This window comes from Euwallacea similis, chromosome 9, assembly GCF_039881205.1.
Source record: "Euwallacea similis isolate ESF13 chromosome 9, ESF131.1, whole genome shotgun sequence".
Lineage (NCBI taxonomy): Eukaryota > Metazoa > Arthropoda > Insecta > Coleoptera > Curculionidae > Euwallacea > Euwallacea similis.
The window spans coordinates 1876875-1903594 of record NC_089617.1 but is presented as its reverse complement, the minus strand read 5'-3'; the positions used below and the strand labels follow the sequence as shown (position 1 = coordinate 1903594).

General features: G+C 40.1%; 2 protein-coding genes across 8 annotated transcripts; one reads left to right on the top strand and one right to left on the bottom strand.

Moving 5' to 3' along the window:
- The first annotated feature begins 1348 nt into the window (after positions 1 to 1348).
- On the top strand, positions 1349 to 10583 carry LOC136410819 (ornithine decarboxylase 1-like). Its single transcript, XM_066393172.1, has 6 exons — positions 1349 to 1983; positions 2606 to 2855; positions 3040 to 3337; positions 3394 to 3854; positions 4189 to 4268; positions 10304 to 10583. Exons 1-5 carry the CDS (start codon positions 1602 to 1604, stop codon positions 4256 to 4258), a joined length of 1461 nt encoding a protein of 486 aa, XP_066249269.1. The 5' UTR covers positions 1349 to 1601; the 3' UTR covers positions 4259 to 4268; positions 10304 to 10583.
- On the bottom strand, positions 4387 to 26369 carry Ih (hyperpolarization activated cyclic nucleotide gated potassium channel Ih). 7 transcript variants are annotated; one of them, XM_066393159.1, is made up of 12 exons: positions 26224 to 26369; positions 22920 to 23075; positions 17651 to 18175; positions 13097 to 13260; positions 12903 to 13039; positions 11688 to 11831; positions 10380 to 10475; positions 8168 to 8317; positions 7890 to 8108; positions 7562 to 7826; positions 7089 to 7377; positions 4387 to 6433 (listed from the first exon to the last, which is right to left on the bottom strand). In XM_066393159.1, the coding sequence occupies exons 2-12, from the start codon at positions 22988 to 22990 to the stop codon at positions 6109 to 6111; spliced, it is 2385 nt and encodes a 794-aa protein (XP_066249256.1). In that variant the 5' UTR covers positions 22991 to 23075; positions 26224 to 26369; the 3' UTR covers positions 4387 to 6108. The 7 variants fall into 7 exon arrangements, with proteins under 7 accessions (XP_066249256.1, XP_066249257.1, XP_066249260.1 ...); XM_066393160.1 differs by having other exon boundaries at positions 7101 to 7377; positions 26224 to 26368; XM_066393163.1 differs by lacking the exon at positions 10380 to 10475 and having other exon boundaries at positions 26224 to 26368.
- Between the last annotated feature and the right edge of the window lie 351 nt (positions 26370 to 26720).

Below are 26720 nucleotides of genomic sequence, written 5' to 3'. Positions count from 1 at the left end.
GCACTTTTATTAATGTATCAATCTAGATTCTGTATGTATTGTTTTTAATTAAAAAATCCACTTAGCGAATAATATATCGCTATCCACATTTCGATTAGTTTTTCCATATTACACGGATTTGTTATTCATGGAAAGAGTAAATAACTATGAATAGAGTCATGCGATACATTCTTGAGATTATTAATAATTCATCATAAAATTAGATATTAAGTATGAAATATTTCTTTATCATTTTTTAACTTGTGTACACTAATTATATTTTCATTGATAGATTTTTGGTATTATCCTTTGAGGGATCTCAAAGAGTAGGTGTGTCTTGTGTAGGTGATCGCTTTGAAGCGATTTGCATGCGCGAACAAGGACTGCAGTCCGAAATGTGTCTTGCGTCGTTGAAACTCCCCCATCAAGTTACTTATGGTCCCAACCATTAAGCTTTTGTATTCGAAAATCGTGAGCACCATTACGATTACGCTGCAAGTTACGAATAGGAGAGCGAATCTATATTTTTGAAAATTTTATGTAATACAAAAATTGAATTAACTACGTGCCATTTCATTGGCCACCATTGTCGAGCACCGTTTTCCGCCTGATGTCCGTATACGTCACGCGATTGTTCGATATTTCTAACTTGAGTACCTCAACGTGACGCGAGTCATCGACAGATCTGAAACTGTAGTGGTGCCCGCAAAATTGCACTAAACGCGCGACCTGACGGTTACAGGCGTTGGTTTTCCTGTTTCGGTTGCTGTCCAGATATCCTTCCGCTTGTTCTGGATAGGGCTCATGAAAACTAGTGGCTTTTAAACTGGTGTTGATGTTTCAATCAAACTGATGTCGAACTAAATATAAATATTTTACAACGTACAGAATGGATTTCAATAAATTTGACTGAGGGTTTGGAAGTTTTGCTCGTACCGATTTGTGACCCCTTATGGGAATACGAACGCACAGTTGGTGTTTGTTTATTTTCTCTTGTAAGTTGTTTTATTGTTTTTAAGGGTGTTATCTATGAGTCTTTAGTTTTATTGCGGCTATTCCTAATACTCCTACAGTAGATGACGTGAGTGTTAAATCGTATAATTACGTTAAAGGATAGCGTTTAATAGTGTTCTCTTCTTACGTTTCTTATAACTAAAAACCTTGTCGACTTGAGAAAGGGCAGTTTACTAATTTTTTTAAATAAGGGAACCCTTGTTTGATATCATTCCACCAGGACCGATAAGGAATTTAAATATTATTATAGTATATTTGCTCAGACTTTCTATAGTAATTATTTAATTATCGCTTCCATGTTTCATACATGTATTGTTTTATTATCAATTTAACGTTCAATACATTTTTAATTGTCTTCGATAGCGATATTAGACATAAGTTTGTTGTGTTTGCAACCATTAAGCATTACCATCCCCCCTGGGCATGCGCTTTCGTCAACTTTGACCGCCTTTTAAGACTTAAACTTACATTGAAACAAGACCCTTTATCTTATCGCTTTTTAAAACAAGGACCCTCGATAACATGTATATACTAAATAATAAATGATAAAACGTTCATAATTACAGTGAAATATTATTATTCATTATCAAGTAAAGTAGTGCCTAACGATGCCGAAAAAACAATATACCACGATAAAACGAACTAAACTTGCGTTTTTGCCTTCTGTGAGGGCGACAAACAAAGTTTTCAAAAAGCTTCACAAACGAATCATGAAGTGGACACGAACGGTTCTACGTCGAATTAAAATGTCGCGCTTTCTCAAACCAAGATTTGTTTCCGAACACAAATCACTATCGCATATTACGTCGACTGGAAAAATGAGACTTTTGGAGACGAAAACTGAAAGAGGGTATCGACCGCAATTGCTGGCGGCTATTAAGGATATCACCAGTTGTCGTGACGAACCCTTTCAAGTCTGCGATGTCAATGACATTATCGAGAAGTACAAGACGTGGGCTAAACTCTTGCCCGATATCGACACTTACTATGGTAAGCATATGCTGCTTTTTTGGGTGTTCCGAAATATCTACAATTTGAGGGAAATTGGTTTGGTACTTAAACAGCGACATCTGGTAATTTTAATAGAAAATGTTCAAGTTTGACGTGAAATATTCATCTCAGAGACTCAAGGTCAGCTGATAATCCAAATTAAGAATTCAAGATGAAATTTCATGTTCTAGTATGCATGAAACCATCAGATGTTTGGTTTAAGAAGTATTAATTTACAAAATTAGAGGTTTCATAACATTTAAGACTTTCAAGAGTATGGTATATTCAGATATACGAGTGTAATTAAGATTTACAAACCCTTCAAAGGTGTTATCAAACTATTTTAAAACATTAGGGACTTTCCAAAGTGGCAGTTGAAGTTACGACTATCGTCAATTTAAAAGAAAAACTAACACTCTAAAATGCCAGTTTTCACAAATAACACTTCAAGTGCATACCATCGACAACTTAAACAAGAATCTGTCAGATCAGACATCTGTCAATTCATCAGCTATTCGACTCTGAGATTATTAATTCTTAAAAATGGATGTTTGATACTCCAAACATATACAAATGACACATGATATCGAGCCATTAAATTTGCTTGGACCATCACTTTCAGCTGTCAAGTGCAATGATGATCTACCAGTGTTGCAACTACTGGCTACATTGGGCACGTGTTTCGACTGCGCATCTCGGGAGGAAATTCGCAAAGTCCTCTCACTAGGTATTACGCCTGAGCGCATAATTTACGCCAACCCCACCAAACCTATCAGCCATATTACATATGCCAGCGGTGTCGGCGTGGACATCATGACGTTTGACAACGAGAACGAATTGCACAAGATCTACAAGTGCTTCCCCGAATCGAAGTAAGAGTAAAATCTAACGATGAGGGCGTTGCGAAACGTAAACAAAGCGCCGAACAAATCAAACGTCATGTGTCAAATTTAACGTTAGAATTTTCCGCTTTCTTTGCTTCGTATTTTGTCCACTATAAGCCACTTTCATAGTGTGAATTGTAATGTTAACTACATGGAATAAATTGTTCTTTAGGCTAGTTTTACGCATTAGAAGTGACGCCACAAGCGCTCTATACCCGATGGGAATGAAATTCGGCTGTGATCCCATTAAAGACGCGCCGAAGCTATTGCGCACAGCTAAATCTCTAGGTTTGAACGTTGTTGGAGTAAGTTTCCATGTAGGATCCGGTTGTCAGGAACCTGCTGCATATGGCAGGGCCATTAGGGCTGCTCGCGCTGTTTTTGATCACTCCAACACGTTGGGCTTCAAATTCTCTCTTTTGGACATCGGTGGGGGTTATCCCGGAGGCAGTGGCAGCTCTTTAGAGGAGGTACGATGTAACAGCTCTTAGGGATGTGCGCAGGGACTCAAGTCAGTCACTTGTAGTTGGCCGACATCATCAAAACTGCTCTCAAAAGCCATTTCAGCGATTTGAGTGTGCGTGTCATGGCAGAACCAGGATCTTACTACGTGGCCTCCGCGTATACCGTTGCCACATGTATTCATTCCATTCGAAATGTTGTGGATGATGACAACGTTGAGCAGCACAGGATGTACTACGTGAATGATGGAGTGTTTGGGAGTTTCAATTGCGTAGTAACCGTTCATGACACGGTTTATCCTCAACCACTGAAAGAGTATCTAGATGGCACTATGTTGTCGAGCAGTGTTTGGGGGCCAACTTGTGACGGTCTGGATAAGATTGTGGATAACGCACTGTTGCCGGATATGCAGATAGGGGACTGGATACTGTTCGGGAATATGGGCGCGTATAGTCTGCCCTTAGTCACGACATTCAATGGGTATCTCATTCCGAAGGTTTATTATGTGATGAATCAAGAACTCAAGTAAGTAAAATAATGTGAAATCGTGTTAAAACACACATAAAAAAATGTTCTCAACCATACCTCTTGAGGAGACCCTAAGGGACATGGTGGGAAGAAGCCCTAGAATGTGTTTCTCGTTCTTCTCAATAAGCTAAAACAAACGTGGGATGTTTGGCGTGATGTGAAACAATATTTCCTGCTGTGAAAACCCGTAAGGGTTCCCTGAGAGCTGTATTGAAAAAAAAATTAATAATTTTATCAAGATGATTTTCGACTCTGCAGACAGTAGTTTTAAGGGCCATTTAAGAGTTTCTTTTGAAATAGTATTGAAGGCAATATTAATTTATATTTTCAGATTGGCAACGAAAGACATTCTCTCAATTCCTTCGAAATACATCCGAATAATGGAGGACAAACCGAAATGAATTTAAACAGGTAAGTAATATTTGCCTTTGATCGCTTCTTTAATTGCCCCTCTTTCGGTCCTCTCCTTCGTCTTCCTCTTGTATCCTTTCCCTGAGCAAGACAGAAATAGACACGAAATAAAAGACAGTTCTAGATCAATATCTTTTATTTTCTCTAACAATAACTGTGTATGGCGTTTAGAAGAGAGGAGGTTCCTGTATCTGCCACGAAACCCCGGCTGAGCGAAAACTCAACAATGAGGCCGTAAACATTCGCTTCTTCCGGGATCCCCTAGGGGATTCATACCCCCTTCTTATCATTCGTTTTACTCTCTATTTTGATTCCGGCTTCCGCTCGCTTTCAGTTCATGGTTCTACCAAAATTAATAATTGACGTACGAAACGGACGAACCGAACGGTAACAGGCTAGTCCTTCTAAAAGAAGAATGTCCCTTATGTAGAGATAAAATTTGTAAAATCTCTATTAGGTAGGTAATTCGGGGGCGCCCCTAACGACCCCGATATTAAATTTATTCCTTGTGCCAAGCGCTTAGTTTACATGGTAAAGATTCTTATGAATTTAGTAAACTAGTTGTTTGCGTTTTCACTTTTTTAAATATCGAAATGATAAGGTTTGGGGTGGAATTTGGCTCTAAAGGCGACGTAAAGAAGGTTAGCAACAAAACAGCTTTTCGGCTTGAAATTCAATAACTATTGCAATTATTTTAATTACAGTTGGACCCTTTTTTCCTTGAATTTCGACACGTAATAGGAGTAATAGGAGTTTAGGATCCGTATAGGTAACCCTAAAACTTAGGGATTTGACCCTTTTGTTGGCTGATATAAGAATGCTATTTTCAGAATTTTTCAGGCTAAAGACTAGATAGAAAACTGTTGTGTAAGTAGATCAACGTAGGATTTGCTTTTTTAAAAAATGCATAATTTTTGAGCCCCTTAAAGGCTCCTTAGGAACTCTTTTTAACCAGAACTTTCGGAAATTGCCTTTCTGTGGAAAGTTGGCAGTTGACCCCGGGTAATGTCTATGGCTATTCACCCATGGAATGCTACATTAGAGTTAACGTTACAGAACTTTTAAATTTGAGATAAACAATTAAATTCAAACATTTTTAGGGATTATAGGTGTAAGGCCTCCTAGGGCCTTATTTGAAATAAAATTAGCACTTTTTATAATTATTATTTTAAGGCTTTGTTAGAGTTTTTAACATCACAGGGCTGTCCATTAGGGACAAATCCCACCCTTGCAAAGTTCAAATCATAGGTAACGATTTACATCTACGTTCCTAATAGGCATCGTTCATAGGTTATAAAAATGCATTCAGGCAACAGCAGACTCATTACTCGTCTACGCGCGTCTTAAATTAAAATTAGTCCTAGAAACGCTAAACTGATCAATTCCTATAGAGAGGAGCTTCGTTTTGTACTAGAGCAGCTAAATAAAGACGAAAGTCCACTAAAACTGTACAAGAGAGACAGCGCGATAAAGCTACTCTGAACCGATATTGCTCTCAAAAGGAGGATATGTTACACGCAATGAAACGACCGCTACTGAGTTGAGCACGTAACTTAAGCAGCTCAATGTTACACTAAATATTGCACAACTGAATCGAATTTTAAAAGTTATGTATTGCTTTAGTGTGTGTATGTGTATGTAATGTACCTAACATCCATCACGCACCAGTGCCGCGCGACACTGCGGGGAAACGAATCGATTGACGACAGTTGCTGCGCAGGCTCGAGCGCCAGTAGCGACGGCGCACGCGCCCCGAACAACGAAATCACAGTGAGACCACCGCGATCGTCCTGCGCAGCCGGCCCGCCAACGTCGCTAGACACTAGTGCGTGGAGTGCCGTCATTGCATGCTCATTTGTTTGTGTATCGTGTCCGATTTGTAAAAAAGCGGCCGGTCGTTCGAGCCACCGCTAACCAGGCCGAGGTCGAGCGACGCGAAATTGTTTTCGGACTTGGGACGCGGCAGCAATGTCCTCTTGCGGTTGGTCTCCGTACTACACCGAGTCTCACTCTCGTGCAATTTGGCAACGGATTCCTGCGATAGATTGCCGTTCTCCGCCTCGGCAGCCAGCGCGTTCACCACCGCGTTGATAGTCTTGCTTTCGCTGCCTAGATCCTCCTCCCGGTGCGCTAGCAGGTTCGGGTTTTTGCCGATTTTGTTCAACCTGCAAAATGCCAGATATACGGCTAGGTGACGCTAGCAAGTGACGATGAAAGACACGTGGAGTGACCGCTTGAAATACGCATAAAATAAAAGCTTGTCACTGATGATAAATCTGATGTACCAGAGGGCAACACATCAGTCGCTAGGAAATCATGGATCTTTAACGTATTTCAAAACGCCCGCATCGAAGGGACATTCTACAACACCAAACAATCTAGATGAGAATGATGGTGTTGTTGTGCGCTTGCGTGTTACGTGTTTTGTGTATAGAAGTGATAGTGTTCGAAACGTATATATATACAGAGTAAGAAATTTCACTTTAGCCACATCGCTGGAAAGAGGTAAGTTTTCACAAATCACTGTTGTGAATAGATACATGTCACTTATCAGTATTGTAATACTGTTATTTGAAATGTTTGACGTAATTTAGCCGTTCTCCAGCATTGCCGCTTTGGATGAATTAACCTCTCTAAATTAACGTGGCTTGAGTTTTGAAAATGTGGCAACAACAAATAGATAAATGATGAATGACAAGCGACTACTACTGATTATCGATGGATGAGAAGGGACACAAAACACTTGAAGCTTATATCCTGTTAGAACAAGCAAGCCACTAAGAATGTAATAATACCCTCCGCGGGTTTATTTATACCAACCAACGCACTGACCTCTCCGCCGCGACCGACTCCATCGTGCGGCGCATGAGCGGGTACTGGTCAAGAACCGCGTTAAAGTGGTCCACGGACAGGGAGAATAGGTTGCAGTAGGTCTCGGCGCGCACGGATGCCACGCGGCGCGCATTGGTCAACAGGCAAATCTCGCCGAAGTACGAGCCATCACTAAGGCTGGTAGCCACTTCACCATTGGCCATCACGATGTCCACTATACCCTCTTGGATGAAGTACATCTTGGTACCGATGGTTCCTTCTTTTATTATTATATCACCTAAAAATATTATATATATACATATATATAATATGTGTACGGAAAGCTGACTCTGGGAAATAAATCTCGCATGCTTGAAAATTCTGGAAGTTTTTCTTGTTGAAATCGCTAAAGGTTAGAATTACTCTTCTAGAACTTTCTAAAATGAAGTAGTAGAGAAATTAAAATAATATGGAGAACTCACCTGGCTGGAAGACTTCATATTTTAACTTAGTGACCACGTCGGAGACGAAGTTCGAATCGGCGTTAGCGAAAAACGGCACGCTAGCCACTAGGGACCGACAGTTGTAGTTGATGACATCTTCCCGTAGCTTCTCGGACAACTCTCCTAAGATAATCTCCTCGTCAAAGAACTTTCCCTGATATCGATGCTCGAAGTACTCCGTGATGCGCTGGCGCATCTCGCGGGGTAATTTTCTATAGGCCATGTATTCTTCCACTTGTTTCACCTTTTGTTCCGGAAGAAACGTGTTGGAGGACAATTCAAACAATCTTAAATGTCATAGACGTACCTTCTCCCGATACTGTCTCCTTGAGGAGTCCAAGCTCTGGATTAAATTGGTGGCGTGTCCAAGGAAGAGCGCGTAACAAGTGGCTCCCGAGATCATGGACAGCATGGTCAACCACATGTCGGTGAGCGATTGGGGCGGAAACCGCCCGTATCCGATGCACAACATATGGGACATGGCCTTGAATAGGGCCCAAGAGTACTGCTCCAACCAGTACGCCTCCTGCCATTAGGTGACATGTGATAGTCTCGTCTAGAGACATTGCGGCGTTCCCGTTTTACCTGTAATTCGTTGATAGCCACCCAAGAGTTGGCAGGAAAATTTTGCAACATCGGAACAAGGAACTGCAAACACCCGCTCCAATGGCCGATCAGCAGCATCATGCAGATGAGGTTGAATATGCGCATGAAGACGCTGGCCATGTTTAAAAACTGGAAAAGAGAGGCAAATGTTATTGTTTAATGTTGCTAAGAGGCTGATAACAGGTGCCAGATCGCGGTGATTGGGAAGTGCGCAGTTGCTGGAGATTCATTATTGAGTGCGCATATTGCTTCGGGAACCAATCAACATGACACTTTGAATATATTAATAACGCAAATTATAGTTAGGTGTCAGCGCACATTTTATTTCCTTGCGACTTCTGGTGGGCAAAATGTGAAGCGAAGAAAGCGAACATTAAATTTAACATATTTAAGGGCATGCTCGCTTTCGTCGATTGGTTTACGTTTCGTAGAGCCCTCATCGGTAGTATTAATCCTATTTGAAACTTTTAGTACATGACAATACATTCTTCATTTGACGCTATTATGGACTTTAACTACTAAATAGAACACTACTCTTTCTTTCTAATATAAATGCAAGGAGATTAGCAACAGAAACGTAAGCCGCCAATAAAGGTAAGTTCACCTACACAGTACTTACCCAATTTACCATTAAATCGGCCAGTAAAACGATCAACAGCACTTTTAATCTGTACATAAAAATATTAACAACATCCTTGACGCAACATCTCTGTTGAGAGTATATAAAAATGAAAACAATTTGAAATTCCATGTCCGTTTTAGATACAAAATGGTGCGAAAGCTGGAAGTGTCAATGTTATCCAGAAACTCTTCGGAGGAACACAGACAAGTTAAAACAGAGTTCGGTGTTATGTGAGCGAATTTGTCATGGTGATTTCGGTGTGGTCGGTTAGTGACAGAAGCGATTTATTTTTTAGGCACATGAGCGGTTTCGAGTCGAGGACAAAGCTCGTTTGTTTGGAATAGTAAAATGTCAAACGGTTACTCTATCTAAGTCCAACTAGCTACGAATAATTGCAAAAAGGGAACGTTTTTTTTTTACTTTGCTACGATTGGCAATAAATTGCGTTAGGCTGATTTGAGAAGCTTATGCAACCATTTACCCACATCTGACAATCTAAAATAAATCTTGTCTGAAACTACTATAGTCGCCATATTTGTTGAAGTACGGAAAGAAAGGAGCGCCATCTATTGGCATATCGCACTACAGTATGACGATACTAAAGGGAAAAATCGTTTACTGTTTAAACAAGACATTTCCTGCGGCTATATTGCGAAGTTTTAATAATCTTGGGGACATTTTATTTCCGCCTCTATATTGGGAGTTTAAAATCAGTCGTATGTAGTTGCCATATTTGCTAAAGTGGCGAAAGTAGTACAACAATTTTTTGTCACATCGAATGAGTTTATGACAGGGTAAGACAAGAAAACATAGTGGTTGACATGTGAACAAAAGAAAACTCTCTGACAGTCATTTTACGAAGTTTTGATAGTAGTGATGATATTTTCTCTTTATAGTATAAGAAGAAAACTTTTTTGTAACGCATTTTTGCGTAGTTTTGACAATCTTGATTAGAGTTTATTCTGCCTCCAATTTAACAGTTAGAAATGAATTTAAGTGTGGTGGACGTGTTTTTCTATCCAGAAGAGACTGTGAATCTCTTGATTTGAATCGAATATCGCCTTTTGTTGTTCGAAGGAACGTCATTTGGATTGTGCATTTCGAGTGATGTATAAATAGTTGCATATGCGGTGAGGCCACTGAGCGCCAGTTTCGGCCCTCAAGCGGTCAAAAAAAACAAGAGAAAACTAGCATCAACTGTCATAATTATACTCAATCAAAGCCTACTCAGCAATAACGAAATGGGCGCTGGTCGAGCCTTACAAACGTCAAAAAAATGTAAGTCAAACGCGGGCTTCCCTCTAGCGACGTGAGCGCACAAAAAGGGCAGTTTCTCGAACTCTGTGGTCTCTAAAGAACAAACTGCTCATTCGTACTGCAAAACAAAACTATATTACCCAAAAAACTCGGCAATAAGTACACAAAACAATCAAATGGTGTGAAGAGTAATAAAGAGAGAGAAAATCAAAATCAGTGGCAATTTTTTTTGACAGATGCGGAAGCGAAGCGCGGCTGGCGAACTGCTCATGCGCGCAAAATGCCAGAAGCGGGTCATGAAGCACAGTTTACCTTAAAGATGAGGTTGCTCTTCGTGCTCGACTTGTTCAGGTCCGAGCTGTATCTGCCTCGGCGTTCGGTTCGCTTTTTTTGAAGATTCTGCAAGATCTAGAAAGCGAAGAACACAAGATAATAGGAAGCGTTAGTGGGCATCCGACCGGAAGAGAACGATGATGACGCATTAGTTTCGGTTAGATGATGAAAATGGCGACGAAGGTAGGTATAAGTAAGCGCATGCACAGAGAGGTATAAAGAGGTGAATGAACATCGAGAAGCTGATCGCAGGTACATACTTATCGGTTGGCGATTGCGCACAGCGGATTTTTATTCTGGGTGTGAGGGAGAATGCGGAAATTCGGTGGTGCCACTCACATATAAGCATTTTGTTTATTTGTAAACACCGACAATATTTCAATATTTTTAAAAATAACACATAATGTCAATGTCATCTGTCAACTTCAGTGCCCATGCTCCTACAGCAGTTGGTAGATGGCGTCATTGGTGGTGGAACACTGTGTTGAAAACATTTCAAACTTTCAAAAAATGGTTCATGTCGAAAAATGGTTCAAAATTACTTTTATTCAATAAAAAAAACTCCAACAAAACCCTGCAATTGTCTGAAACCCGATAGCCCGGGCTTTCTTTTCCGGGAAAACACAAAAGAGCGTAATTTCGTTTGTAAAGCCCCCGATATTTTTTCAAAACGAGCCCCTGAAATTGGAAAAGTTTCAACCCATCGCTGAAAATATTGGTAAATAGTAATAAGCCAAATGAAGGCCGTGGGAGGTGGTTTTCGGGGGGAGAGAGGACACACTCGTACCGGCCATAATTCTCTCTCCTCCGTTCGAACATCACCCAGCAATTTAGGTCGCCCCCTCACTACAGCTGATTCCTCCTCCTCTTCCTCCTCCATCCTAAATCCCTTATTTCCAGGGAGCTGGAGCAGTGTAAAAAGAGCCGTCCTATTTGTCCGAGTCACTCGCACACAAAATGCACTGAAACATTCATATCGGCATCGATCGGTGGAACTGCGCGTTTAGTGCCTCCCGAATAAAATAAATTCACACTAAACGGATCCCGAGGGATTTGCGCCTAACGGGAAAATTGAATAATTCAATGCAATTTCCCTGCCGCCCGAAAGAGAAAAAAAATGAGGTGCGAAAAATTAACAGTTTACGCCTTGGCATGCATTTCGCTACTTGGTACTAGTGATAGTCGGATGTATCGATACACACGTCGTCGACCTGGATGTATAAGAAGCTCGACTACTCGGTGCACCGCGTGTCGATAGTTGCACTCTACTCTGAAATGGGCACTTACGTATACTTCCTCCCATTGGCTCACGTAGCGGACCAGGCGAGACAGGCGCAGTAAACGCACAAGGGAGAGCAGCTTGGCCAGACGCAGAATCCGCAAGGCCCTACCTGCGTGCAGGAATTGGAAATTCTCTACGTAGTCCTGGAACTGATTTAGGGGGTAAATGACTAACAAAAATTCTTTACTCTTCAACTCATTTTAATTAAATTATAAAAATGTGAAATATCGATGTGGTAAACATTTCTATTGATCAGTGAAGTAGCAATTTAATAAATTCGATAAAGATTAGAATCTCTAAAATTTGAATAAATAGTAACGTCATGTCGATACTAACATAATATATCATGTAAAAAGACCAATTCGATACGAAAAGTTCTAAACCGCACCAATTGCGGTACTTCAGAAACTAAAAGGAATTTATACTACGCTGCTTGTGCAGGCATTTGTAGATCCTCAAAGGTATCTCAATTGAATTGTTTTTGAACTCTGTAACACAGACAATTAATTTGAGACACCTTTGGGAATGTACAAATTCCCGAGATACCGACCCTCAAAGTTTGGAAAATTGCTAAAAGTGCCGTATTCAGGTTAGTTGATATTAGGAAAACCAGAAAAAAAAAACAGAAATTTGTCTGACATTATTGAAATGAAACCGTTAATTCTTCTTAATTACCAGATCAGTAGTGTAGGTACTTTTTTGAATCAAGATGAATATTTATAATAGAACTTGTTCAGGTGTTTGACTTGGATATCTTCTTTGGCATGCCGCTGTCTTTGATGGACGTACTTTGATTTTGTTGCAGTGATACGTATTTTTCTTTGCATTTACGATCCAAAATACTGAATTTTTGAGGTCAACTCCCAAAATATCCGTCCTAAAAAATCTTCTCTTTTGAAAATATTCTCATAGGGGTGGGCGTCACTATCGATGATGACTAAAGTTGCAGTCTCCATCACATATTGAATACACGGCACATCCCTATATAACCAGTAAATCAATTCGCAAAGCGAAACAAACAGAGACTCCTCAATTCGGAGCAGAAAAATAGTAAAAAAGGGCGCTTGTTACAACCTTCCTCACGCCAAGCGGGCATGAGAAGGCAACTATCGATTTACCTTGAGGGTCGAGGGAGAGGAAGACGGGGAGACACGCGAAAATGAGAAATGGGAAAGTATTTTCGCGACGTTCCCCGATAGGGGCCATAAATATCCGCTTACCTGGTTGATAATGAGGAAGATGTAATCGAGGGGTATCGAGGAGATTAGGTCCAGAAAAAACCACGTGCGTATGTAATGCTGAGCTATTAATCGCGGGTCCAGTATCACTTGTTCTGCATTGTCTTGTTGCATTATACCTGGATAGAGAAATGTGAGTTACTCTGAAGAAATAAGGAATGTAGTCGGAGTGATACCTGTTCTAAAATTTACAACTATATCGATAAGAAAAATGGTGTCCGAGAGACAGTTGAACGCTATCCATCGCATGCTTAAATCGTCGTTAAAAAAACTTATCGCCACTGGCAGAATTATCAAATTGGCCACCAGCAGCAGCAGCATACACAAATCCCAGTAAAACCTGCAAAAGAAAACATTATTTGAGACCCGAAAAAACACTCAATCAGAGCTTCTAATTACCGGTCGTGATTGGAGTAATTTTCAACCGCGCGACCGGAAATGGACGTTTTACCTCCATGAATCACATAGAAAATTATGGGCAGTGTTTGCTAGCGAAAAGGCCGGAAAAGTAGCACATAATTAAGCCACAAAAGTGAGTTATCAATTAGTGGGATGATATTAAAATTGCTTTCAGCGGTTCCTCCGCCCATCAATCACGTTTTATTTTCTTTGATTGCCTTTTATTGCAAGAACAATGATGTTTCCAGACTCAAGGCTCCAGGATTTACGATTAAAACGGGGGCCGGGAACAAGAAAAATGATTCATCTCGTGCGTTTGTATCTCGCGAGAGGAATTTGATAACAATACCTACAGTCGACGCCATGTTGCATTTGGCTAAATCAAAAAAAGAGCAAAGAAGCTCAGTCAATTCAAAATGACGCGTATGGAGCAGAACGGACGAAGGACTGAATGATGTTAGGCATAACGTCATTTTTGAATAGAATGAGCAGAGAACAAAACACTGATATACACGGTCAGCTGAGAGTTATCCGTCGGTCCTATTCATTTTGAAGAAACTAATTTTTAAATGGCAAACCTCATTAAATATTAACCTGAATGAAACCATCGTTTTGGATTGACTTGTGTATCTACGTGAATTAAAACCAGTAACGATGTAACCTATTAGGGGGCACTCATATATTTTTTTCAATGAAAATATTTCTTTATTTGTTCATGACATCTTTGAAGTTTTAATCGTAATTTGGCCCATTTGTGCAGATTTACAAAGGGCTTTAAATTGTCTTTAAAACAATTTATCAAAAGCTTGTATTAAGACTCAATAGACGTCAGTGTTACAATTCTCTTGTATTCAATTGTGATAAACATTTCATTCACAATTATAGCAATGGCCATTGTGCATCATTTTTGCCGCGAGTTGAGATACCCACATAACTGCGTTATCTCTGAAACAAACGGTGGAGTGGCCATTTTCAAATTTCAGTGTATCAAAATGACAATCCTACTCACTCCATTTTAAAACATATTTGATCAATTTTCGTTGTATGTTCATGTAATCATGTTTGATCATCGAAATTCCATGAAATCCGTGTTCTAATTGTTTTGAATTGAATGCGCAACTTGTGACAAACATTTCATTGACGGAGATCTCGTAGAAATTTTGTTCATAATGGCGATACAATATGGCGGCATCGCCTTCAAAAACACTGCTAGAGTAGCCATTTTGAGACAAATGTCAATTTGTAGTTTACGTTATTCCGTTTTTAAAAAGGACAGACTAAGATGGCGGGCGTCGTTGCACATAACCTAAGATAAGTAATTTAATCTGTCCGCGTTAAGTAACAATTTTAAAGATTTTAAGTAGTACATTACCGGGAAACGAATGACCGTGACGCCTGGAATCGAGGCAAATGAATTCAATTCTATATCCTGTAAAAAATTAATTAAGTCACTCGCGTAGGAGTCAGCTGGACCAGTTTTGTGAAGGCGCAACTGTTTCGATTAAAAAATAATTCCGCGGCCATAACTGGGAAATCTATTTGTTAGCGACACGAAAACGCTAAATACCGAATTGCATGCGTGTCGACTGCGGACGAAACTATTAATCCCGATGTGAACTTGGCCTTGGGCTTGGGGCATTTTTATTGAGGATTTTTGGTGCGGAAAATAGTTTCGTTTTGCTTGCGTTCGTTCTAAAATTGTCTCCATTAATGCGAAGAAAATCAGAGCAAAGACGCGAATTCGCAGCCCCCATGAGAAGCCCTTTTGTTTCAAAGCTGCCATGACGATTTGTAATCAAAACAAATAGGACAAGTTTCTTATCTGCGCGTCGCTTGTTTGTTTATTGTTTTGCCTAAATATTTGCTAATTCAACAACGGCAAGAATCGAAATAAATTTTAAATAACGAAGAGGCGGCCGTCGGCGTTCCGAACGATGCCCTTCAAAGTCAACCGTGACCCGAATCACCCCTAAAATATTAACCGATACGAGGATTTCGGGTCGCTCGACGACTTCCTCCAGGAAATCCTTTATCGGACCGAACGGGGGCGGTTTTAGTCTTGCAAATTGCTTCTGTAATGCCTTTCGGCCATACCGACGGAATTTCAATTGTTTATTGCGAAACGGTCGGTTTTTAACGAGGAGAGTTGGTTGACAATTTCTTTTCTTCACGACCCGGGAATAGGATGGATAATGGATTCGATCATGTATTGATCAATGAGGTGCCGTGATAGAGTTCAGTCCTTCGCTCGCCGTACTCAGTCTCTGTCCTATTGAATGGGACGACCGGAGTACTGAATGACTTTTCGAACTTAATTGGCTGGGTAACTGCTATTTTCCGTCCAGTTTTCCGATCGCCTCATTCAAAACAATTACCTTTAAAATAATATTTTAAACCGATTTACATCCCATACAAAAAAATAGAACTTTGATAGCAATATAATAGATACATGTCATGCACGTGAATTCATAAATAATAGTTTCCACTAATGGCGAACTTTAAAATTCCAACAAAGCGGTATTAAAACTCGTCATTAATTAATAATTTATCTTTTGAAAAGGATCAACGAAACCAGTTTCCTTTAGTCATTTTTCTGCGTCTTAAAACCCAGTACTTCATTATTCAATAATCGACGTTGTGATATAATTATTACAGGGTCGACGTCATCGCTTCAATCAATAAATCTATTTTTGCGAATTCTTGCCCTGGTTTGAACAGTTTTGGGGATCTTCAATAATTAAGCAGGGAGTTGTTGTTTCTGGTTATTTATAGAGTTTGTTGGGAATGCGAAAAGTAATGTTTTTGTTGCCAGAAACCACAACAACAGGTCTTTCTCGTCACTTTGTATTAGGACGCTGCTGCCATTTTGAGCTAAGACGGGATGACCGAACGGTCGTTTCCGTTTCATTAGGTGAGAAGCTGCTCAGTTCTCCGTCTGCTCGTTCTAATATATCTAAATAGGATAGACGGAGAATCGAACGGTTATTATTATTTGTTTGAGCAAAAAACTATAATCAACATGGCGTCAGCGATAGGGCTTACTGTCGTATGCCAGTGACATAACAATTGTTGAAAAGGTATTACTTGCATTAACCCACCAAAAAATAGATTTTAAAACGAGCTATTGTTCGATAAATGTAACTTGATATTTTACCATTTAAATTATTATCATCCTACAGTCAGTTAATGGATTTTTTTACAGAATTACTCAGTTCATGTATTTTTAATAAGCAGTAACATAAAAAGATCAACAGAGCTTGAATTTCTATTAATTTCACTGAACTGGTAGATTAAAGTTCTGATTATATTTTGTGTTTCTATAGTGGATATGAATGGGAAAAAATTGACATCGCTGATTTGCCTTTTTGTTTCCAATAAATAACCCTAAAGCAATCCCCACCGAACATAGCACAATTTCCCGAAACTGACACCAATTCGGCCGGCAGGAGACCTTTAGCCTTTACCGGTGAAATTGGACCAATTTTGTAGTGAAACGGGAACATTGAACAAAAAATCATATGACACCTACACAATTAAAAAGGCCATTTATGGTAGAATGTAGAAAGGGACGTCGCTATGCAATAGCATATTGACATCTTGGAGTAGGTTACTGAATGCTCCCCTCAACCTCGAACTGACATTGACAGGTGTTGGCCTACTCCTTTTGTGTAATTCCGCGTGATAGAAAGAAACACAAACAAATGTCAACGCATTGTTAAACTTGACATTTCTAAGTAATGCACATCCAGAAACCTACTCCGATTGCTCAAGGTTTAAAAATCGTCCATATTCTCAACGGCAACCAATGAATTTTAATGTCTCTGTCTCTTTGAGTCACAGGACGTTTCGCGTTCTCGGGTTTGAATTTCAATTATTCAAAACTTTTCTATGTATTTTATTATCGATTTCCCTGCGGGTCCGACTGAAAGCCGACCGCCCGTATTACGTTACGACATACAATTTCATTCCGGCAACGCTCCCAAATTGGTGTCGTATGCCTCCCGGAGGGGTCCCCAGGAATTAATTTGCTGCTCTCGCAACGAAGTGCTTTTGATTTAGTTGCTAACACTATATAAATGAGCCACTTATCGAAAATTAGAATATGCAGGTATATCAAACAGTATCAGAAATGAGCGACACTTAATATCTAATTGAAGACGTTGAATGTGGAATTGAACGGTTCTGACTAGATGAGAAAGCGTTCAGTTCTCCGACCATCCAATTCAATATGATGCGCGAGTCGAGGAACCATCTGAAGACTGAACGGTCTTTGTGTCCTGATTAGCTGAAAAACCGTTTAATCATTCAATCATCACAAACCCTTGACTCACCGAAAACTAGAACACGGATGTATCACCCAATGTCCGGACGCTTTCTGCCGGATCCTCTCCTTCATGAGCGCCTTCTTGGACCCGAACAACTTCATCGCCAGCTTATTGTCGGTAGGCTGGAACAGAGCCTGCAGCTGATTTTTGATAAAGCTCTGTTTGCCGGGCTCCACTGTGCCCAGCGGCACCGGCCCCGGCTCTTCCTTCGGGGTGCCGTAGAGTGACATATCGTCAACTCCGAAATGCACCTTGCCGCTGCCCTTGTTATAGTTCATATCGTTGGACAGGCAGTCGGCGATCAGCAGCGTTTCGTCATCGAGGGCCGTCACCAGAGAGTCGGTGCACGTGTTGGTGTTTTCTATGCTGATCTTGATCGAATCATCTTTAGCGAGGCGACGGGGCGGAGGGGATCTGATCTCTTCCTCGGATTGGGCAGCCGCCACCCGCCCGTTGGCTAGGCGCAGGCTTGGAGCGCGACGCGAGCTCGAGCGACGCTCCTCGCCTCCGCCCTCCCCACCCCCTCCATCTCTGAAAGTAATGGAATCGCCAATCAGTTAAAAGCATTTAGACCTTAGCAAATAGCAGAAATATTGAATGGAATGGTCACTGAGAATGCCAGTATTTAGCATTTTTGATTTAGCCTACAAAAATGATTAACAAACCGATCTTTGGTAGTCTAAAATATTCCCGATCCATCGAGTCCAATAATGGAATGGTAAATCTGTGCAATATCTCGGTAAACCCAGCCAAGCTTTTCGTTAACAAATTGAATCGTAAAGCCAAAATTAAACTAATTTTTATGGCCTACTGCTACTGGCAGTGATAAAAGTTAAGCATTAGCTGCTTATTTTCATAGCTGTCTTGTAGGTAATGCAAACCTGTCTGTACGCCTCAATCCAAAGATCTTCATGTTGCCAGATAAATTAAATAAGAAGAGCAATATTTATGGCTTACTTGAGAGGCTGCAAACGCATCGGGAGCTTCCCACACACCTAAAAGATCTTACGAAATGAAAAGACTAAACATTGATAAGATAAAATGATCTGAATGCAGCGTAGGCTAACACTGATCGTATTTATGGCCTACTGAGAGAGGGTGCAAAGGAATCAATAGCTTGTACAAGATGTAAAAACCAGAAGCTAATAAGATAACGTAGTCTAGTTGGAACTGAATAAAAAATAGGGTAAAACCTAGCAGTATTTATGGCTTACTGACCTGAACCTTCCCAAAATTATCTTGTATTCGTGGCCCACCGATAGAAGATGCAATAGCGCCAATAACTCATCGCGTTTTTTAAATGTTTTTAGAAATTATTTTACCTTAAACTTAAGGAAATGAAGTAGCCTACTGTAAATTTGGAAACTGGCAGACAAGTGAGTTAAAATTGTTCATAATCATGGCGTATTAAGAAGAGATTCGACCGTCATTAGTCTTAATTTTCATTTCTAGGAAATTTGCAGTGAAAAGTCAAAGCTCAATTTTTCATGTCCTTATGTCCTACTGAATGTAAAAATAGTCAATCTTAATGGCCTGTGGGAAGAATGGGAAGTGACCATGAAAAGTAAAATTTATGGCCTACATATAGAGGACACCATGGCGTTGGTAACTTACTATATATTTAAAATATTTTTCTTGAGACCGAAATTTCCATTGTGAATTAGAGGCCAGTTTTGCTCTTTATGGCCCACTGGTGTTAAAAAATAGTTAAAAATAGTAAATTTTAATGGCCTACTACCTATTTACGATTCCATAGCATGAAACGGACAAATAAAAATGAATGTAGTTATTTGCCCAAAAAAGATGATTATTAAGAGAACAAAGTGGGCTAAAAGCGGTAGTACTTTATGGCCTACTCAATATTTATATCTCAAAAATAGAAAACTTCCGAAAGTGGCTCTAATACTTCCGTTTGAGAGTTCAAACATACCTTAAACAGCAAACAAAATCCGACAAAAATTAAGCGGCGTTAAAAGTACCAGATCGGCACTAATCGACGAAACCAAAAGGCGCACACGCGTATCAACTTAAAGTGAAATGGAACGCGACTTGCTTAGTTTAACCGGCGCAAACCGACTGCGGGAACAGCGGGACGGCGAGTTTTTTTATTAATCAATAACAAGGAATTGCCCCCCGGGGGCCTGAGGTGACCGTTGTTATGATTGGAATGAATTGGGTCGGGAACCGCCGCTCGGTACTGCGGTCCTACACTGGCAGCCGCATGAAGTGGGTCATTTATTTATATAGAACAGGCGCGCGTCGCATCGAGGTCTTCGAGGGTAAAAACTCTATTCAATTCTTCGAGTCTCGGCTGAATCGAATGAGGTAATCGGTTATTCACGCCGACAAGGTGGAACGGGTTTTTGTATGCCACTTCAAGAACATAATGGAAATGAATTGAGACGCGATCTCGTTATGATAATAAGGAATTTGGAACGAGCAGATGCAGATTTGTGTACGTCTGTTTGTAAATATATCACGGCGCAGGTCAAGGAAATTTTGCTTTGGCAACAGTGCCCTGGTTTCTCATCAATTAAATAGTCGTTAAGGTGGAGAACTCGAAGGGAAGTTTCCCTTAACCTGAATAAATTTCGCCAAACACGAAATGTGTTTTACCCATTCTTTTGATTGGAAATTAGTCGGGAAACTGCGGTGTGAATTTCGGTTTTAATTTTTGTTATTGTCAGATAAGAGCAGCAATTGATGGAGACCTTTTGGGCCATGTATGACCTCAGAAAAAAATCGAAACTTGTAGGACGCGCAAAGCACCGAACGACATGTCTCACCTGAGTGGCTGAAAAAGCGGTCAGTCCTTCGGTCGCGCCATTAAGAAATTTAAAATGGATTTTTTCCCTCTTCGTTCACACTGGATCAATTAGCTTCGCCATTCTTCATCTTATAACACTATTTACAATTTTCCGTTACCCATTGTCCGACTAACCCTGTAACTTGTGAATGACATGATGAGGCCCCAATATTACCATTAATCAGCGACACTTGCCGCCGATAAGTTATCGGTCGACGTCAGATCGAACCACCCCAAACCCGCATAGTCGATGGCATTAATACATCGAGCCTAATTGTATCAGCAGAAGGAACAATGATGGATCATCGAATTCGGTCACATTCCGACAGTTTCCTCGCGTGTTCACCAGCTTTGTTCCAGTAGACCTGCACCGTATTAAGTCCGCCGTAATTTGTTTTAATCACAGTTTGGCTACCGCAGAAGGAAGTCGAGCTTATTATTTATTAATGATCGGTTCAGTTGGTTGATTTTGAGCAGAACGCGACCACGAACTGTTGAAAACGTGAACAAGTGCCTCTCTCTAGGAGGAAAGACGCTAAGTTATGCCGAAGGGAGACGACTTCAGGCAGATAAAATGCGAAATTAAGAAAGAGGGTAATTTCGACATTTGTATTTTTTTTTAATCTTATATTCAAATGTTAGAATGACTGGTTTTCCTCTTTCTCTTAAAATTTCACAGTGTTCCCCTTTACCAGTTTTAGATCCTCATTAAAACGACATAATTCACAATACAGCTTGAAGGGCGGAGGAAGCAGAGCAAGGGAAAATTAATAGGAAAAATAGAGAAAATAGAACGAACGTAGGAAGTAAAGTTGCAAAAGAGATAGTATGAGAGATACGGAAAGAGTTTATAACTAGGCGCAAAGGGAGTTTTTATATTGTTGTAATGTGGCAACGGTGTAACTTTAAAAACAGAGTAATAGTGCAAAATTATCACTGAAGCCTTTCTAGCGTCAGAGAATAAATTCAATCTTGCCTAAATCGCCTCATTTGAGTATCTATGGCAACTAGTAAAACAATAATTGGTAAACATGGCAACAGCGTAATTATCTTTCACGTTGTCAAATGAACCTTTTATTTAACTAAAATTAACGAAGAATTTTTTCTTAACTTATCTGTAGTGTCTTCTAGAAGCGTAATTGTGTAATGTGAAAACAGTATAATCGTCTTCAGTTATGTCAAATATTTCACAAATAAGGGGGTTGGAAGCAACACAGTTTTTAAAAACCTTATAAAGGTTTAGAAAAAATTGTGATGTTGCCGTTTCGTTTTATTTTAAGCAAAATGTGTACATAACTGAGAATTGAAAATTTAAGACCATCAAAACCAGTACGGCCGTTGGGGGTAAAGTCGCTGACATTGTCATGGTTTTGTATATCCATTGACAGTGACATTACCATCAGCAGCCATTTTAGACAAGCGTTTTGACAGTTAATTTTATTGCCCTATACGTCGTCAGTTTATTGTGTCATAGCACTGACATTTGACAGTTAATTTGAAACTTCAAATTCTTCATGTACAATGTACACAATTGTTATTCTGTGGCACTTTAGGAAAAGCTTTGAGCTTCGAATTCAATCAAGCAACGCCGTACTTCAAATATTTCTGTAAAAATAGTTTAAGATCTTTGACTAAAGCGATTTTGCCAGTATCATTCAATTTTTCGGCGCTAGAGAGATATCTGCTTACTGGATAAAAACTACATATGAATTCCTGATTTAGAGTTGATGATGTCAAAAGTGACGACGTTGTGTAAAGGCGCTGTTGCCAATTATGATTTCAGATTCCTTAACCTTAATAAGCAAGTGGATTTTAAGGAAATTTTAGGAACAACTTTAAATCATAGTAATTTTCAGAAATAAGCATGTAGGTTGCCTTTTCATATCCAAAACTCTTTAAAATTCCCACAAAAGTTAGCCGATATTTTCACTGTATTTCCTGCCTATTCACACACTAATTACAAGTGGTACTTACCGAGGTACCAACTGGTACACGTACGCTCTATACCTGCAATCCGACATCAGCAAGAAAACTGCGAACTCAGCAACTTACTGAACTCTCTCATTACAGCTAAAACAACCGGGTTTTGCTTGAGTTTCGATTCTAAAATCGACGCACATGCTTCCGCGGACGTGGTACCTTGCGAGGTAGGTACCAAATCATTGTCTGCGTGATGCCGCTCAATCATCTTCGAAAAATATTTAAAGACGGCAATTGCCTTTGTCGGAGACCCACTTGAAATTAATGACCAGTCTAATGGGTCAGCTGGTGGATACCTGGGTTTATTGATGTGTGATACCTGCCAGAGGCGCATCGAGGATAAATCAATGTTAAGGCGTTCTCCATTCAATAGTTCTGAGCGAGAGTACTTGATGCTACGCTACTGTCTCTAATAAAAACTGAAGGGCTAAGTTAGTTAAAATCTAAGCTCTAGGGCAAAGTTCAAAGTAAAAAATCAGATCAGCCGACCTGATGAGCAGCCTGGGCGGCTGCCGAAGAGAAGTATCGACTGAGTGAGGCATAAAACAGGAAATGATCATCTGAGGACTCCTGGAGGGCCGTCGCTCCGCGACGTCATCACCGCACTAGTCACTGCTTTGTCCATGGTAGTACCAAACTAGGTCTCTAAATAGGTGCAAAAGAGTTGGAGAAGAAGCAAGTCTGTGTAATCGGTTTAAGCATTGTGGTGCACGCGAGCATCGACTGTAACCCAAAGGCTTGCAACACGCCACTAATCGAACTTTTCCAGAATGTTGTTTCATTTGAATAACTCCCTCGGGCAATTAAGATTTTTCGCAGTGCATCTATTAATCATTTTATTAATTAAGCTCGTTTAGGAATAGTTTAATTAATCCCCGCGTCTGCACATGTATGAGTCGAAGGGATTAATCAATCTTTACTGCAGAATGTGGGAAAGCCACAAAATACACCTCACTACGATTCTCGTTTACTCATAACTTGAGATAAACCGCATCTGGATTGCGACATGCGACGGCTCTTGGCAACAGTGCACCACATGTCAATATTATTCAAAACTTTAATTCTTTGTGGTTATGTTTTTTTGCACTATTGCCAGTTCCCAATCACATGAGCAACCGTTATTAAGATTATTGTCACAGATCATTCAAACATCCACTGCCAGCTCTTCGTTCGCATTATTAATGCTAATTCCGCCCTTATAGTAAGGGCTGGTGGCAAATTAAAATTATCATGTCATTGGGCTGGCCTTTTGGGCACGTTCACAATGACGGTTAATAAGGCCAAGCTAATTCAACTTGTCTTAGACCTAAAGCTAGTGGCTTTATTCGAGAGAAACTGTGGATTGAGCACTCCTTTAGAGGTCCTTAAGGGAGAGTGGCAGCTTCACAATTCTAAACAAAATTCCCTAGAAAATTTAGAAAGTCCCCGAAAATATATAGTGAGATTTATATACTGGTAGGGGATGAATCTACTTGAAAGTTCTTTAGGACAGGGAGGGAATTTCTTGATAATACACTAAAAATTTTTCATATAGAGGAAAATTCCTTTAGAGGATAAGCCTAATTCGAAAATCTTGCACAAGTTTTCCAAATACACTAAAACCCCTCACTCTTAGTCTTTAAATTCATTAATAAGCGTTGAAATTGCAGAGAAAAATTCCCTAGGCGACATTGAGGATTTTAGCACCTTTAGAAGCCATCAGCGGACGATACTTCAATGAAATGTTTGGAAAAATTCCCCTACAAAGCCATGAAAGTCGTTGATTCAGGCAGACATTTTTTTTACGACAAAAATTGCATTTTAACCTTCGAAAGAAATGCGCCAGGAAAAATAAAAAATCCAGAAGAAAATTCCCTAGGGAACTTTGAGAATGAACCTAAATTAACCTGATAAATGTTCCTAGGGAATGTCAAAAATTGACTTGCGGATAACTCAAGCAAAAGGATGTGCCCATAGGGGACAAAACTAGCCACAAACCCACGAAAAACATCCCCTAGTGACAGTCCGAAATCCTTGAAAATCGCCTTCAGGATATTCGATGCATATCAAAAACCTTTTACGTGAGTAACTATTCTACAAGTCTTAAAGAAGATTCCCGAGAAATGTTGCCAGTTAGAAAAAAACCTTGGGAAACTTCGAAAAGTTTCGCACCCCTAGGGGTTAAAATTACCACTAAACCCTTAACGAAAATAAATTTGCAAGATAATGTCGCAAATCTTTGTCAATCTCCTTAATAAGAGTCCTCCTTAATAAGGTCACTTACTTAGGCCATTAAATTGCTCTAAGGACAGTAATACCTTTAGGGGGCAAAACCGCTATGAAACCCTCGAGGAAAGTAATCTTCAAGAGACAAAATTTGACCCAAAACCTTTAGGAAAATTCCCCTAGGGAATGCTTGAAAAAATACATAGCATGGTTCATATATTACAAAAAAAACTGTCCTAAAACTCTTTTAGCAAATACCCTTCGGGATGTTTAAAATCTACGAAAAACACCAAAGTTTCATTAATAGTAACAAAAAAATCTTTAAGAATCCAAGATGAAACAAAATTTAAGGAGAACCTCAAAGGAAATTCTCCGAATATTGTGAAACTGCTACGAATGATGCCTCACAAACTCTAAAATTATTAGCTAATCCCCTTAGGAGTTATAAACAACTTGAACAATTTACTCCGAATTTTCACAAGTAAACTGAAATTCCATTGGAAAATGTAAATACTATCGGATGACAAAACTACGTCTAGAATCTCCTGGAATGGATCCCCGAGAATCATATGCGAATTCAAATGCACCAATGTAATGTAAATCAAATTGAAGTCCCCTAGGGGACTTCAATATCTTTGGGGAATCCCTACAAATTGGGATGATATAAAATTTTATTTCAAATTAAACAGTCTTATATTTTAGTGTCTTTTATATATTTGGCACACATTTCTTCTGGTTCCAACACAGAATTGTCATTAATGTAAAGAACTAGTGGAAGATTGCAAGTTTTAGTTTCGTTGTTGGAAGTTGAGATCATGTGATTGCCTTCAACGGCCATATTGAATCGGCAATTTGACAGTTTTATGTTCTCTGCCTGACAGTTGTTGCAACGTAGAGAATTTAGATGAAGGCCGTTTTCCACTTCTCATTTGTAATCGTTGAAATATTCTATTCTGGCTAAATTGTACCTAAATGGCTCCAGTCGTTATTAATGTCAAAAGGTAGTGAAAGATTGCAACTTTTGGTCCCCTTCTTGCAATCATGTCATTGCCCTCAGCGGCCATATTGATTCGAAATTTTGATATTTTCGCTATTGTTGACTTGACAGTTATTACAGTCTATTCAATTTAGAGAATAGCTAAGATAATGTAGCCAATTTGTCTAGAACGTATGATGTGATTTAAACTAGAGGTATGATACACACGATTGCGGCTTTGAATACATTTTTTAACACTGAATTCATCGGCTGGATGATTTTGAAAAAAAAATTAGCCTAGAGCTCAAAAACTACAGAAAAACAACGAAACAGTGCAGCCTACATTCGTGTCGAATCGCGGCTAAAATTAGCAAAGCTGAAAGGCGCTGACTATTAACATCGACCTTGCCAATTCGGGTTACCTTGAAAACCTCATTGCCGTTTTAAGCCCTTTGTCGCACCTTCCATTTTAAACAACATTCTGAAAACCGACTGCCCAGTTACGTAACTCCGGCGGTTACCTAACTGTCCGGCACGTGTGCTGGTGAGGAATAAGGGGGTTGCAAGTCCTTGTTGTACAATGGGTGCTACTGTAAAGTGGACATTACATACGAGTCCGTGTCGGTGGGATGCTCCGGCTGTGACCCGGTCCGTCGCAGTCGCCAGATGGCGTGCCGGGCGGCCACCAGGCGGGCGAGATTGTAGCGCGCCACGATGACGAAACCACGTCGGCACGTGCCCCTTTTGTACTAACCCGATCCAACCGACTCGCTCCCAACTGAATGGGGGCGCAGCCGCGCTCCACGCGCCGGAGCGTGACGTCACCGTAAAGATTTCCCCCGCGAGTCTCCTTCGGGAAGGATTAATGGCCAGATAGATACGCGTTTTAATATTTCCGTCTACCGAATAAACCGTTTTATGATGATGATTTAATTATTGCTCGAAATGTATGGTTTTCTCTCTAGCGTGAAATTTTTCCCCCTCGGGACACCTCTATCTGTCCCAACGTCCCGGGAGATAGCGTATTTTTGTCCATATGCAAATACCTTCGTACCTACATTTATTCCCACAGGGACATCCTGCCCGTATCGATTTTCTGGGCAAATGTA

Coding starts and splice junctions, on each gene's coding strand:
- LOC136410819 (XM_066393172.1), top strand. CDS start 1,602: ATGCCGAAAAAACAATATACCACGATAAAACGAACTAAACTTGCGTTT. Junction 2,856..3,039: donor AAGTGCTTCCCCGAATCGAA/GTAAGAGTAAAA, acceptor ATTGTTCTTTAG/GCTAGTTTTACGCATTAGAA. Junction 3,855..4,188: donor GTGATGAATCAAGAACTCAA/GTAAGTAAAATA, acceptor TTATATTTTCAG/ATTGGCAACGAAAGACATTC.
- Ih (XM_066393159.1), bottom strand. CDS start 22,990: ATGATCATTTCCTGTTTTATGCCTCACTCAGTCGATACTTCTCTTCGG. Junction 13,261..17,650: donor CATCCGTGTTCTAGTTTTCG/GTGAGTCAAGGG, acceptor TTTCTTTTGCAG/GTTTTACTGGGATTTGTGTA. Junction 11,832..12,902: donor TCTTCCTCATTATCAACCAG/GTAAGCGGATAT, acceptor CCCCTAAATCAG/TTCCAGGACTACGTAGAGAA.